We start from the raw sequence: 14544 nt of genomic DNA on the forward strand, positions 1-14544 counted from the left end.
CTGCCAGTGAGGAGTTGGAACAGAGCAATAATAACCTCTGCAATGTTATGGTTATCCAGTTCTATTGGAAGAAAAATTCTGTTTAAACATAGAGAAATGCTTTTAGAAAACATTAGTCTGAATTGCAGTTTGAAAATTGTTTTTTTTCCCTCATTTAACGCTGGTTTGTTTAATGCTTTCTCTTCTGTCTAGAACTGCAAAACTAGGAATTTCCTTTGGCATTGTTGCAGTCATCATTGTGCTTATTTTGTTTGTGTGCTTTGCTGAGAAATGTATGGTAAGTTTATTTAAAAAAAAAAAAAATTTCCTGTTTTCAAAAGTGGATGGATGTAATTCGGCACCGTGGTCTATCTTTTAGGATGATGAATTGAGCTGTTAAATATAGTTAGTTACAGGAGCCTTGAATCTCAGATTACCAGAAGATTTCATTGCCTGAAACAGATTTTCATGTCTGAAAATTCTCACTGTAATTCAGAATTATTTGGGTGTCAGAATAGATGTGTAGGAGGGAAGAGGAAGACGTTAACACTTGCTGAGTGGGGTTGGGTTTTTAAATTTATTTTTATGCTTGTCCTTAATAATAATTTTGGTTGTAAATCCTGGTATTTTCTATACTGGAAACAATACTAAAATCAAAATAAGTTTGAATGCAAGATTAGTTCTCCTAATAATTTATAAAGCCCCATGAAAATTACAAACATAGGAATAATTTATTGGCAACAGTTTCATAGCTGTTAGAATTCCAAATTAACCATTACATCTATTAGGACACTTTGCATTTTTAGTTCCTTTTTCTTTGCATTATTAAATGTATGCAATTACTGTTTAAAAATGGAAAGTGACATAGTGTTCAGCGATAAAACAAACAAACAAAACCATTCTCCAGTCCAAGAGCTACCTGGCGGCAGGGGTGGGAGAGGGAAGGGATTTTTGAGAGTTCCTTATGCTCATCAAACCTATGTTGTGCTAGCCCAAGGGTGAGAGGGAATTCTGAAGTTCTGTTGAGAACATCCGCCATCATCTAACTGCAGAGTGGTGATGGTGGTCTCCCAGGAAAACTGCCACAAAAAGAAAGTCTCTTACAGGGCCAGGTTCAATTTTCAAGATCACAATTGCATCAGATGAGTTTTATGCTGGGAGCGTTTTGGTATAGCATCCTTGAATAATGCTTGCAATCATTAAAAGTATATGCTTCACTAGATGTTTTTCACTATAGCAACAAATGGAGCATATTAGGATGGCAAGAAAGGCGACTGTCTATGATTGGTTGCGATTTAGTCATCTGGAAATGTAGTTCCAAATGTAACATTATAGCTCTATCACTAAAAAATACAACATAGGTTGTCACTATATTTTTAGCACTATTTCTCTAGAACTTTCAATCAGATCATAGTTTTGTATTTTTAAAGCAGAAATTCAGAAAATTTTAGCACCCAGCCTCTTTGAAACAAGGAAGCATTATCTCCATTGTCAGTTGTGGAAAGGCTTTAAGTATTTAATCTGAATGACTAGATCCAGAGTTCTAAATAAGGATTGCAATGAAGACTCTTGACGCTCTCCTGCAGAGAAAAAGGATTTTATATTTAGAAATATTTCTTCACATGTATTAAAGTGTTATCCATGTTACTGAAGCAAACTAATTTTGGTTACAGAAGTGCTGCTCAGAACAGTGGCCCTTCCTGCGCCATCTTTGTGCTATCTCAGAAAAGGTGGAAAGAATGCCTTTACTTAGGCTTCCTTTAGCACTCATCACTATAGGTGCCTTGCTGGTTATAGCCATTTTTAATTTGGTAAGTAATCACATTATCTTTATTCTATGAACTTACTGTAACATCCACAATTTCAGTAACTTCCTGTATTCTTTTCATCAAGTACCTTGCTTTTTGCTGCTTTTTCTAATGTCCGATTCGCAGCATGAGTTGCTTTACACAAGGATTATGCATGATGCCATGTAAAAAGCATTAAAAGTAAAAATTCCCAGTTTTTAGAACTAAATGTTCGTGTGGTGGACTTGGTCTATTTTACATCACCTTTTCTTGCTTTCAAGGTGGCATTTATAATTACTATTGATTATAACCATCATCACTAAGATTGTCTTCCATTTTTTTAATGTGGGTTTAAGTGTTTGGCTGCAGTAAGTAGAAGTTTTAAGTTCACTGTGTTATTTGCATTAGCTAGTAATAATGTAGATGGGAGAGGGAAGAATATAGCTTGACTCTCTTTTAAAACCAAAGACATTATGGGTAGTTACCGCTAGACTAAGGTGCAAATGGAGTGTGTCTTTTAACTTTAGTTTGAATATTGTATTGTACCTGGGCTGCATACATTTGAAAAACAGCCCTTTGGAGTAACCTCATGCTCAAGACCACTCTGTTGTGTTTTTTTTTAAACAAGCTTTATGTGACATACTATGTTAACAGTGAAACCTGTCTGATGGCTAGCTACTAAATGTAATGTCTTTCTGATCCCATGTCCTCAGTCTGCCATTCTTTTGATTCCATGGGGAGTTTATTCTGAAAGCTATACTGCAGAAAATGCTTAATTTTCTTTTCTAGGATTGTTTTTCTGCTGGCTTAGGTCCGTAAATTGACTCACAGTGGTGTCATGTGAACACCACCAGAGAGCACCTAAAAGAAAACAGGAAGAGCAGCTGTGAAACTGTGGGGTGAGACAGCAGAACCATGTTTGTGCCAGTTAGCTGTTAGATTAGCATAGTCATAATGTGAAACTTTACCCAGAATTAAAAAATAAGTAAATATTTGGCAATTTTAACCTCCTTGCACCTTGTGTGTGCATATATGTTTAATCAAACTATATGGGATATTATATTTCAACATTTATATTGCAGCAGCACTGAATGGGCAACCAGATCATGACTCGTTGTATAATATATGGAGAAAAAACCTTAAAATTAGTAACTACCTGCTAACAAGTTTGGTGGTTTTGTTGATATTTTTTCCTTGTTTTTCACCTTAATAAATGAAGGGAGATGCTGCAAACAAAGCTGCAAACGTTACTGGATCAAATGACCTGTGTGCTACCACCTATGTGAGTAGAATACCATCTTCATTTCTAAGATTAAAATTAAATGAATATTGGATGGTGTGCATAATATAGATGGATGGCAGCATTTTTATACCTTTTAATCTTTTTATAAAGATAGAATTTTTAAATCATTGAACAGAAAGATTTACTCCTGCCACAGGGCAGTTCTAGGGATATTTTCTATCATTAGCGATGGCTTTACTGTGCATCTTTTAGGCATTTTCAAAAGTCTGGAGTACTCATGGATAAAGTTGCAGCCTTGGCTTATTTTGGTTACTCAGCACCTTTGAAAGTCGTTCTCTAGCATTTCTATAAGGATAGATTCAGCACTTAGAAATAATCCTTTTGTGTCATTTTGAGGGTTTAATTTTTTATCTCTTTAATTGCAAAGAACATTCTATTTTGAGATCATCCAAATGTTTGGGATGCTCCTTTGTCACCTGGCTGCCCCTTTAGATGATGGATGTGTTTTTGAACGATGTGTAGCATGTTGTGTGAGGACCCTTTCATTCAAGTCCGTATGACAAATGATAAATTACATACATATAATACACATTGTACTCATCTGATAACTTTCTGTTCTTCTATGTCTGTAAATCAGCCTTTCGGAAACACAACTCAATCCTACGTTGAGGAAACTGTAAGTAGTGAATACATGTTACTTTAAACCAAGATCCTTGAATATTGTATGTATTACTGACAACTGCCAGTTTCTGTTGCTGTATAAAACACAGCTTTTTTAGGTATCTGACAGCAGAAAAGTTCTTCGTGAAATCAAGATGTTTCAGCTGCTGTAGCTGTGCTGAATAAAGTATAGCTTTGCACTTTTTTGAAATTCCAGACTTAAAAGTAGATCTGAAACTTGAGGAAAAAGCAGTAGAACAGGATAATGATTACGTTTGAGTCTGAGAGATGAGAGCTGTACTTGCAAGTGTCCCAGTAAAGTATCTTGATAGAGTGAAATGGCTTAAATGGGCAACAGTCCTGTGTCAGTGCTCTCTGTGTAGTGGTTTCTTTTGCAGAGGTCTGGCTTCAGGGATATAACCGTAAGTGTCCATTTTGGAGGTTAGACTCAATGCCTTTAGGATGACAGATGGTATAATACATTACTGTATGGGCTCTGATCCTGACTTGTCCCATAAATTGTTCTGGTTTCATTCACTTCAGCAGAAACGTTAACTGTTTAGCTAAGAATCTCCCAGATCTGTGGTAGGTCTGTGCTATTATTGGTGAAAAGCTATGCTTTGTACATAAAGAGAAATAAACTCTTGAGGAGCAGAAGCTGAGGTAATTTTGGAGTAGTTTGTAGTCTAAAGTATGCTAGCTCAGCATCTTACACCTGTGCCTGCAGGGAGCAATCCTGTCTGCGCAACACACTGTGTGCCACCTGACAGTTTTCATGCTCCCAGCTGTGTGCTGACCTTGGACACCACGCCTGAACTGTGATTCCTCTGGGAGGTTTTTCAGTAATTCTGTTGGATAATGACCCTGGCTCTGTAATGCTTATAAGCATCAAAGTTCTTATGAAGGAGCTGCATCTAAGGTTGGAGAACAGGTCACAGTCTTCACGTGCTGCAGGTGGGGGAGATGGAAATGTGGTATCTGCTTACGGTTACAAAGGGGGAGCACTGTCAAAAATAGGATCAGAATGCTGGAGTTCCTGGTTCAGAGCCTGTTCACTGCACTATGAATCTATTTTAGGTTAGTCTTGAAATTTTAAATAAATAATTGCCTAAATTAATAGACTTCAGAAGATAAATTCGCAACACTCCTCAGTTGTTACCTGACACTGCTTATGTTGGTGTGATGCTTTTTATTTAATTGTCTTGAACAAATTAAAAAAAGTAAAGTATTCAGCCTTTTAGTGCAATTAAAAATAAAGCTTTATGTGTATTTTGCAAGTGATTGTAATTTCTTCTGTTTAGATTACAATGATCCTGAACTTGGAGCATTTGCTATGGTTTGAAAGTCCTCTTATCCATAAAGCCTGAATAATGCAACTGCTCTTTAAATTCTTCTTTTACAGTATTATGCTTACTGCTGCATATTGGGGTTCATTGCTTGCTCGGTATTTCTTCAGATGAGCTTTGAACTCAAAGTTCTCCTCCTGTCCATTGCTGTGACTGTATATCTCATCATTTTTAATACCCTTCAGCATGGGAACTCGAGCTTCTATGGCAACAGTACCAGGTGCAGTGTAAAGTTTCTTATAACTGACAATAATGTTTCATTAAAGGAGGTGTTAGATTTTTGTACACTTACTGGAATACTGAAATATCGGAAAGATGTAAGTCAGATGTTACAAACCTTTCTGTAAAGTTAATGACATGGAAATCGTATTAGACCATATCACTTTTTTTTTTTTTTAAGAAAGTGTGTGTGTTCTGAAAAATTCTTTAATATGGCTTCTGAGATTTCTGGATGATTAGCTTACATTAAAGACTAGGGGGAGAATATAAATCTCATAATAAGGTTGATCTTCTCTTAAACTATGAAGAAAAGCCTTGCTAAAAGTCTGATGTTCACGCTGTGCTTGTGAGACCTTGCTAGTCAATAGGATGGCGAACTCTTACTTACCTCACTAACTGCACATATTTTGAAAAATAACAGCAACTTATCTGATCTATTTGAAAAAACTATAGAAATACTTAAGAGAAATCATATGTGGAAGGGTTTTACTGTTCACTTGTCTGTTTCTCAGATTCTCAGCGTAATCTCATAGCTGAAGATTAGGATAAATTTATTTTGTCGAGGCTGTGAACTGTCAGCACAGCTTAAAAAAGCTTAAATGAGCTCTTAATTTAGCCTCTTAATCCCGGGCTATTCATATAACGAGAATTTAGTTTGCATTTGTGAAAATTAATAGAAGTTGCAAGGCAGACTGATGTCACTATGAAATATGAGTGGCATCTCAGATTTGTATGGAACTATATACAGATGTGATTTAATGGCTGTCTTTGTTTTAGCAATTCAGGTTTTTATTTGTTGTCATCTTTCCTTCCACAAACAAGAAAGTTTCTTTTCCTACTTCAAGGTTTTGTTGGCTGTGTTTTTTGTGGGGTGGTGTGGGGAGGAAAGCTGCAACTCAGTGCAAGGGGAATTAAGATGGCTCCATTAAGACAGAGCCATGGTTACTTGAACATCTCACTACAATAGCTACTTAACAAGGTTTCAGCACCCGTTTTGTCATTACTTTAAACACAATTAATGTACTGAACTGAATGATAATCCTTTCTTGCTATTAGGGTAGCACCTATAACCAGACAGCCACTGGCACAAATGAACAATGGCATTGGGGGTAGATGTCTAGACAGAGACACCGTTTTCTGCTATACTCTTCTTCCTTTCCTCTTTCCCCCAACCCTTAATCATGTGGATTTTCTTCAAGGATACAAATGACTTTGCATTGCTTTCTTGTTTTCAGGCTTTTCATCAAAGAGCCAAGGACAATGACTAATTTATATCTGGTTCTGTTTTATGTAACCCTTATTTTACTTGCAAAACAGGTATGTATTTAAAAAGCAATAGGGAAGTGCTTTCACTTGCAGCAAGTTGATTTAAATAAAATGCAAAAGTATTGTTCATTGAAATTTTGCACTAAATTAGTATCTAGTTTGATCTTTTTTTATATTCTTGTACTTAGTTGTAGATAATATACTTACTTGTACTTAGTTATAGATAATACAAAAATTTTATTGTGAAAGGATGGAAAGTGTTTATATTTTTTCAATAGTGTTTACATTACAGAAGTCAGAACTTCCAAATTCTTCCAATTTGGATCTATCTGTATTTATAAGTTAATATCATCCTAAATCAAGGCAGTAATTAAAGATAAAAATAATCACCATATTATTAAAATGTAATTTTGGTAACTACACCTGATGGTACCCAAATGACATTCATTTGTACTGACTGCTTCATATTTGTCTGACCTTCATTCTCAAAGCACGTTTTTCATGACTATGTAGACTCAAAAGGCCTTGAGGATACTTTATTGCTACTACACTTTTTGAATAAATTGACTAATTTTTCAGCGACATAGGATAAATTAAATCCATATACTATTTGGTCCCTTTGCAGATTGACTACTACTGTCGACTGGATTGTCTGTGGAAGAACAAGTTTAAAAAAGAACATGAACAGTTTGAAACAATGGAGAACGTTAACAGGCTTTTGCTAGAAAATGTACTTCCAGCACACGTTGCTGCCTATTTCATTGGTGAAAAACGAAATGAGGTATATTTAATCTCTGCTATGTGAAGGACAGTAAATTGGGTTTGTGTGACGTAGAATGTCATGCTAAGACGGACACAGACGACTGTAAGCTTCTGTGCTCTTTGCCTCATGTTTGTATTCCAAGACCTTTGTAAACCCAAGAATCTGCTATCCAGATGGCCTCAAAAGAATGCAAACTTTTAGTGTCAGTCTCTGAAATCTGTTTTCAGAATTGGTGGTTTGGCTTCAGGACATGGTTTGAGTTTGGCAGATATTTAAAAAGGATTTACTGCTTTCCAAAGACTGTATTTTACCAGAGAATGTAGGCCACCTTTTTAAAGTGAGTTGAGGAGCAGATAGTATCTCCTTGGTAACAACCCCAGTGAGAAGTTCATCGATAAAGATTTTTTAAGACATCCATCTTATTCTGCCAGCATGTCATCAGATTTTACAGCCATGGTAAGCGTCATAAGACTGGCACTGTTGAGAATAGATGAGAATCTTTAAGATACATAGATATCTCAGCTTTTCCTCAGGCAAATCAACTTCCTTAATGTTTCTGATAAAATAAGAGATGCCTACTGTAAAGTACTGTAGTTGTTTTCATAGGAAAACTGTCATTTCATTACTGGTTACAAACAATAATTATAGTTTTGAATACCTGTGGTGGAAGGTAACTGCTGACGATGTGTGAATGTATTGTTTTCCTGTAGGACTGGTACCATCAATCTTATGACTGTGTCTGTGTCATGTTTGCATCGGTACCAGATTTTAAGGTGTTTTATACTGAATGTGATGTCAATAAAGAAGGCCTGGAATGCTTGCGGCTGTTAAATGAAATCATTGCTGATTTTGATGAGGTAATTAAGCTTCTGGCAAAAATGGACTGGATTACATATTTACTGCAAAATACAATGTTTCACTAGAGCATTAGAGAGGGAAAAATGGCTGTTGGGCTGAACTAATAGTCTGAGTTCAGCTTTGCAATCTTGAAAGATAGATTCCTATCTGATGGGGGTTTTCAATTGCATCATCTAATGCATTAGTGGTATGGTTTGAAAGTCCTGAATTTCAGGACTTTATTTTAGTGCTTCAGTGCTTTTATTTCTCATATGAGCAGGTAGAGCAAAACTGTGCAACTAATCCTTAGTGCTTCCTTATCTAACCTTCATGCGATTGATAGTATTCCTAGAGGACTTTAATGCTTATTTGTAGACAGTATAAGATTTTTGGTTAAATCCTACACTGAAATATGGTATTAAAGTCTCAAGTCTCTATTTTCCTTCAAACAGCTCTTGTTAAAACCTAAATTTAGTGGTGTTGAAAAAATAAAAACCATTGGAAGCACTTACATGGCAGCAGCTGGTCTCAGTGTTACACCAGGCCAAGAGAACAACCAGGTACGTTATCTCTGAAATCTGCCTTTGATATTCTGTGTGTACATAGGCACATTTCAGAGTAACAAAATATAATGTCATATAAAAGAGAAGGTCAATCACCAAGAGTGACTTTCTGAAATGTGGTAAAAGATGTTAAAAGTGTATTGTCTCTTGTTGAATTACTATCTATCTCCTAGTTCCATTTTTTTTCCTAAGCAGGTATTAAGTCTGTAACCCCAGCATACTTTTTACATCTTTAATCTTTGATTCCAGTAGCTTTACACTTGTAGATGCATAACAGAATCGCTCTGATAGTAGGGAAGTCAAAGAATGGCTGCCAAAGAACAGGCTGTCTCAGAACTGGACAGTAAGCTTCTTGTACCTGAGAACTGGCACAAAAAGAGAATCCTCAAGTGCCACGTTAGATCTGAATCTGAATCTATTTGTCACCCAGAAGAATTAAAACCAATTTCTGTACGCAGGTTCATTTTCACTATAGCAAGTTCATGTACGACATTAGGATGCACGTATGTAATATATATACAAAACATGTAAAATTAAATCTGGAATCCAAAAGAACAGACATAAATTCATTATAAAATTTAATCATATCACCTATTAGCCGTTCCAGTTGAATTTAATGTGGTTTTTTAAATCCATGTGGAATGTTTGTTGAATTGTGCAATTCTGCACAGTTACAAGGATGAGTGGTCTCATCCTTCTAAATACATACTTTATTCAATACTAGTAATGGTTTGGAATAGTAGCCTGGCACAACCTTCTGTGTTGTAATTTGATCATTAATATCTGTTATGCATTGTGTAGGATAAGGAAAGACAGCACGCTCACATTGGGATTATGGTGGAGTATGGAATTGCCTTGATGAGTAAACTGGATGGCATCAACCGACATTCCTTTAACAATTTCCGCTTACGTATTGGTAAGTTCAGCTTGTGAAGAACGTGGGCTCTGCAGCTCCGTAAAAATTAAAATGAGGTGGGATGACTTAGGTAAATTGCTGAGTGCTGTGGAGCCTGTCTTAACTCTCAACACAGTATTTGGATGATTATAAAATGCTGACTAGCTGAGGTAGTGATGTCTAGTCTAGCTTTTACATGTGCCAAACTCCTTCACGGGTGGGCTTCTCTAATTGCTGGAGGGAGCAATACAAAGACTGCAGCTGGATGAGTGTGGAGAAGATTATAGGTGTGGATGAAGAGGGAGGTACCCTGTTATTAAGTGTTCACTGAAGACAGTATTGTCATTCTACAAAAGTTTGTTTCTATATACTAAAAGGAGAAAAGGAAGAATTTTGCTTTGGTGTGAACTTTGCCCTAGCTCTTTCTGGGACTTCCTGTGTTACAATGAATGAATCATTTCACATCTCCTCAGCCTCAGCACTAAGATTATAGAACAGGGGTAATACTGATTGCTAGAAACCTGTTGCAAGGTGAAGTTTGGAGGTTTTTTTTCCCCTGAAGCACATGACTTATGGCTAATAATGAAGCTAGATAGCACATAACTTTCTTCTTCAGTAATGACACCTGCATTTGTTTACACAGGGATAAATCATGGCCCTGTGATTGCTGGTGTGATTGGTGCCCGGAAACCTCAGTATGATATTTGGGGCAACACTGTTAACGTTGCTAGCCGAATGGAGAGTACGGGGGAGCTTGGGAAAATCCAGGTAAACAATCAGCCATGGAATGTCTAAGAAATTATTTCTAATTGGTTATGGATTTTTTTTTTAAATGTGAATAATCAGAAGAATTTCACAAGAGTTTCTAATTCTTTTCACACAAAGGTCACGGAAGAAACAAGTAAAATACTACAGGAGTTGGGATATTCATGTGAATGTAGGGGACTCATTAATGTCAAAGGCAAGGGAGAACTGAGGACTTACTTTGTTTGCACTGAGACTGCCAAATTCCAAGGAATGGGACTGAACTGAGGCTATGATGAAGTTAATTGAAATAGACTTAGAACTGCCTTCCTTCTGTGAAGACTTAGAATTTCCCTCCTTAGTGAAGGACTTTATTCTAAAAACATATATACTATTCCTATTTCTTCTACATCTCAAGATAAGAGAATGATTTTTTTTTTTTTTTAATTATTATTTTGAAAGAAGAGAAGTTCTGAAAAGTCCCTAGAAGAGACATAACCACCAGTCTGAAAGAGACTACCTTTTCCTGGAATAATTTGAGGATTTACCTGGAATTGCCATGAAGCATTTTCAGTTAGTTCTTTTCCTTACATGCACTGTGGGAGTCTTAACAGCTCCAGTAACAACATATGTGGATGCACTGTAGAACTCGTTACACTCGTTAAAACATTCCACTGCTTCATTCTTTGACACGCCTGCTTACAGTATTGTGTTTGTCACAAACATGTGAGATGATACTTTGGCACTGCATATCCCGCTTTTAATGCTAAACAGACTTCACAGCAGAAGATGGCTGAATAATGGAAAGAGGAACACAAGTAACTCAAATATATCATATGATAATTGCGCTGAGCTCCTTTGGAAAAACAAAATTAATTGCATGATATCAGATCACTTTTTATTGTCTTCGCCTCCTCCACAGTACTACCTTGCGTTACGCAAATGTTTTCGTGACCAACAGCTGTTCAGAAATAACTTTCATCTAGTTCAGAGTGTTTACATTATATTACATGTTCTCTATTTCTGTGCCTCTGTATTGAGTATCTGCATGCACATTTTATACAGTCACATAAGAGAATGTCTTTAAAATTCTGGCTTTAAATTACCAGCAATATACCCGATCTCGAGGAGCACTGAGCACCCGCAGTTTACCCGGCATGCTTGGTTAAACAGTCTCTGGTAACAGCATGTATCGCTGACACTCGGCAGGAATTGTGCGTGCTGACTGCATTCTTGAGGGCACTTACAGAAGGAAAAAAAAATCTGTTTTGAATTGTTTGGAAACTGAGGAACAGAACTGATAAGGGATAGTATGAGAAACAGTAGCAGATACTGTATAAACAGAACCGTATCTGAGGTGGGTTTGGGGGTTTTTTTTCTACTCTTGTCTCTTCAATCTGAGCAGCCACTGGCTGGTTCTTACACCTTTTAAAGGCAATGCAGTTGATGAAACAAATTGGGTTTGAAGGTTACAAAAGGATGTATGGAAAAACATTCATAATGGAAATGTTTCAGCAGAGCCTCAATACTGAAAGTATGCATAGAGCATTAGTAAGATCATGGAAATCGACTTGCTGTAAGTTAGTTTAGTTTATAAAGGTTTTAAGCTCTTAATGGCTTTTGCTAATTTCTAAATTAGCATTTTTCTACTTATTGCAGTCACTGTTTTCTGTTGGTGGAGATGATGGTATTTTGTAAGACTAACATCTTGTGCCCAACTACATCTATTAACTAAGGATGGGTTCCCCCTCCCCTTGACAGACCACATGCAGTATGACTAAACAGCACCGTGATTACCGAGTTCAACCTCTGTTTTGTTAAGCCTTACTCTTCTACAAACAAAGCAGCATTTACTAGTATTTCTGGGTTTAGTACTAAACCATACTGGAAAAGTGTTTAACAAGCAGTCCTATGCATCACTGCCGCTTTCTAATTACTGTGTAATTTCTTTAGAAGATGAAGTGACTATGTTTCAAGACAGGAACAAATCTAAATATTGTCCAACTGTGGATTAAAAATCGTGCTTGTCAATTTGGTAGGTCAAAACTGTCTATGTCGTTAAGTCTCCAACAGAAAATAGCACATTAGAAAAACTTTGTTTGAGGTTGGCTGGTTCACGTATGGACTCTGCTGAAGGAAGTTTCATACTTGGTGTCTTGTCAGTATAAGGTCAGTGTTGTAGTTGAATAAACTTTCAAACAGCTTTTGCTACTCTTGAATGTTCTATATTTGTAGTAACAGATGCTCAGCAAGCGTTTGTCTGAGATATTTATTTATTGAGGACCATGCATGTGTCAAAGGCTCCTTTCAGCAGTCTTTGATGTCATATGTTAGGTAAAGTGACCGTTTGCCTGATGAATATATTTTGGAAAGTGCAGTATGCCTACAGATAGAGCTGGCTCTGAAGTGTTTGTGGTCACAGAACTAGTAGACTGTAGACGTAAGTTATCTGTGAAAGAAAACTCGCTGTCTGTAACAAACGGCATTTTGAAATGCTTTTGTTTACATTGTGTTGCCTGTCAGGCTAGTAACTTGCTTGGGCATCACTTCAACTTACCCTCCTTTACAGAAGCAGCATATTGAGCTGGAAGCAGCAGGTTTTGTTGCAGTTTTGAAAGGATGTTGTGTACTCAGAGCGCTCACTTGCTGTTAGTGTACTGGGCAAGGCATACTTGGAGGAGTTGGAAACCATGTGCAATGAAAAAGGGGTTGGATCTGAGGATGCCTTTCTAATTTCTCATCAGAACTGGAACTGTGTAATAGCTGTATTCAATCACAGAAAAAGTTCAACTTAGGAAGCAACTGTATTTAAACAATTGTTTTCAGCAGTCCTTTTGAGAGCGAACTGTGATGTTTAAGACTGAGGAAATAACCTTGTTAGAAAAATCTTCCTTATAGCATTATTGGTTTCTTCAACCTTGAAAATGGCACTGTATCTAATTTGAAGAGCTAATAACATCTTGAATTATCAATCTATTTTAAAGAACAAACTTTTGTTTTTACCATTAAATAAAAAACTTCCTGAAACTTGTTTGGTTTTGGAATTATTTTGATGAAGGATTCCCAAGAAAAGGAGGCATATTTGTTATACCCCTATAATGAGGTTGGTTTTGCTCATAAACTTGGTGGGTTTTTTTTAAAAAAATCGTGTAAGTGGAAAATATGTAGAGTAACATACTTGTGTTCAACAACTAAAGAATAATTTCAATACTGTTCCCTGTCATCTGTTGCCTTCTACTGCACTGTATGAAAGGTGATGGGAACTGGAATGCTACAGAGTGAGCCAGTAATGATTGGGCTGGCACGGTTGTTGTGCATCTTGTCTTCTCTTGTAGCATGAAACTGACTTAAATGTTAATGGGAAAATTAATTCCCTGGAGCAGTATTTCAGCTGCAATTACCTAGAACTGTGAAACAATTCTAGTGGTGACTTCATTAACAACTACTTCGGACTACTGGAGAAAAAGCCAGGTTGACAGTTCAACATTTTTGGAATGAATTTTAAGAATTGTGAAAGTTTAGAACCAATTAAACCTTTCTGCAGCTGTTTTTGGAGAGGAGGAAGGAAGGGAACATAAGGATGACGTTAGCTGTAAGACTGGGGGTACAGGGTGGAATTCACAATTAAGCTTTGCCTTTGAGTTACCTCTTGGTGCAAGTCTGTGCTGCTGCACACGCGAGCAATTGCTAATTGGATGGAAATGCAGCACTGCATGTTGTTCCTGCTGGAGTCCAAGGTTGTACAGGGACCATGGGGTAACACTTACAAAGTTAAGGATCTGTGGTAGAAGCTCTGTACAGCACTGCCTGATTGTGTGACAGTGACTGACGAGCACAGGGAAGAGCCTACTGCTTGGGCAAGTCGCTGCCTCCGGACAGAATACTTGCAGAGGTGCTACAATTCTCCGAGTCTGAAGGCTGTAGCATCAGGCTGCTTTGGCTGCAGTTTTGGTGAACGATTGGCTGTTAATGCTGGGAGTTCTCTAAATGTGCTCTCCCTTCTGATACGCAAGCAAGTAATGAGAACTGTCTATGTCAGTGTCTGTACGTTATCAATGTGGCATCTTTACTTACCGGCAGGAAGTGTGTTTGTGAGCCTCACCTGATCGTCAGGACGCGTTTCTAAGCTTGCCCTCCAGTTTCAGAATATGACAAGCAGATGATGTTGTTTCGCCAAGAGGAGATTCATCCACATTCAAAGTGTCACACAGCTGATCTTTTGTTAATTCATCAGGCTACATC

The 14544-nt window shown here is 37.1% G+C and overlaps 1 protein-coding gene across 5 annotated transcripts in view; it reads left to right on the forward strand.

Annotated features, from left to right (window-relative positions):
• The window catches only part of ADCY7 (adenylate cyclase 7), a 66920-nt gene extending 53591 nt beyond the window's left edge, over positions 1-13329 (forward strand). For all 5 annotated transcript variants that reach the window (XM_075765957.1, XM_075765958.1, XM_075765959.1 and 2 more), the window contains 12 exons: positions 193-277; positions 1653-1790; positions 2986-3048; positions 3647-3685; positions 5072-5235; positions 6470-6551; positions 7126-7281; positions 7974-8120; positions 8553-8660; positions 9465-9579; positions 10202-10326; positions 10444-13329. In XM_075765957.1, coding sequence (XP_075622072.1) covers positions 193-277; positions 1653-1790; positions 2986-3048; positions 3647-3685; positions 5072-5235; positions 6470-6551; positions 7126-7281; positions 7974-8120; positions 8553-8660; positions 9465-9579; positions 10202-10326; positions 10444-10590 — 1369 coding nt within the window. In that variant the 3' untranslated portion in view covers positions 10591-13329. The remainder of the gene's footprint in view (positions 1-192; positions 278-1652; positions 1791-2985; positions 3049-3646; positions 3686-5071; positions 5236-6469; positions 6552-7125; positions 7282-7973; positions 8121-8552; positions 8661-9464; positions 9580-10201; positions 10327-10443) is intronic.
• Positions 13330-14544: the final 1215 nt, after the last annotated feature.

Source organism: Balearica regulorum, chromosome 13 (assembly GCF_011004875.1).
Source record: "Balearica regulorum gibbericeps isolate bBalReg1 chromosome 13, bBalReg1.pri, whole genome shotgun sequence".
Classification (NCBI taxonomy): Eukaryota; Metazoa; Chordata; class Aves; order Gruiformes; family Gruidae; genus Balearica; species Balearica regulorum.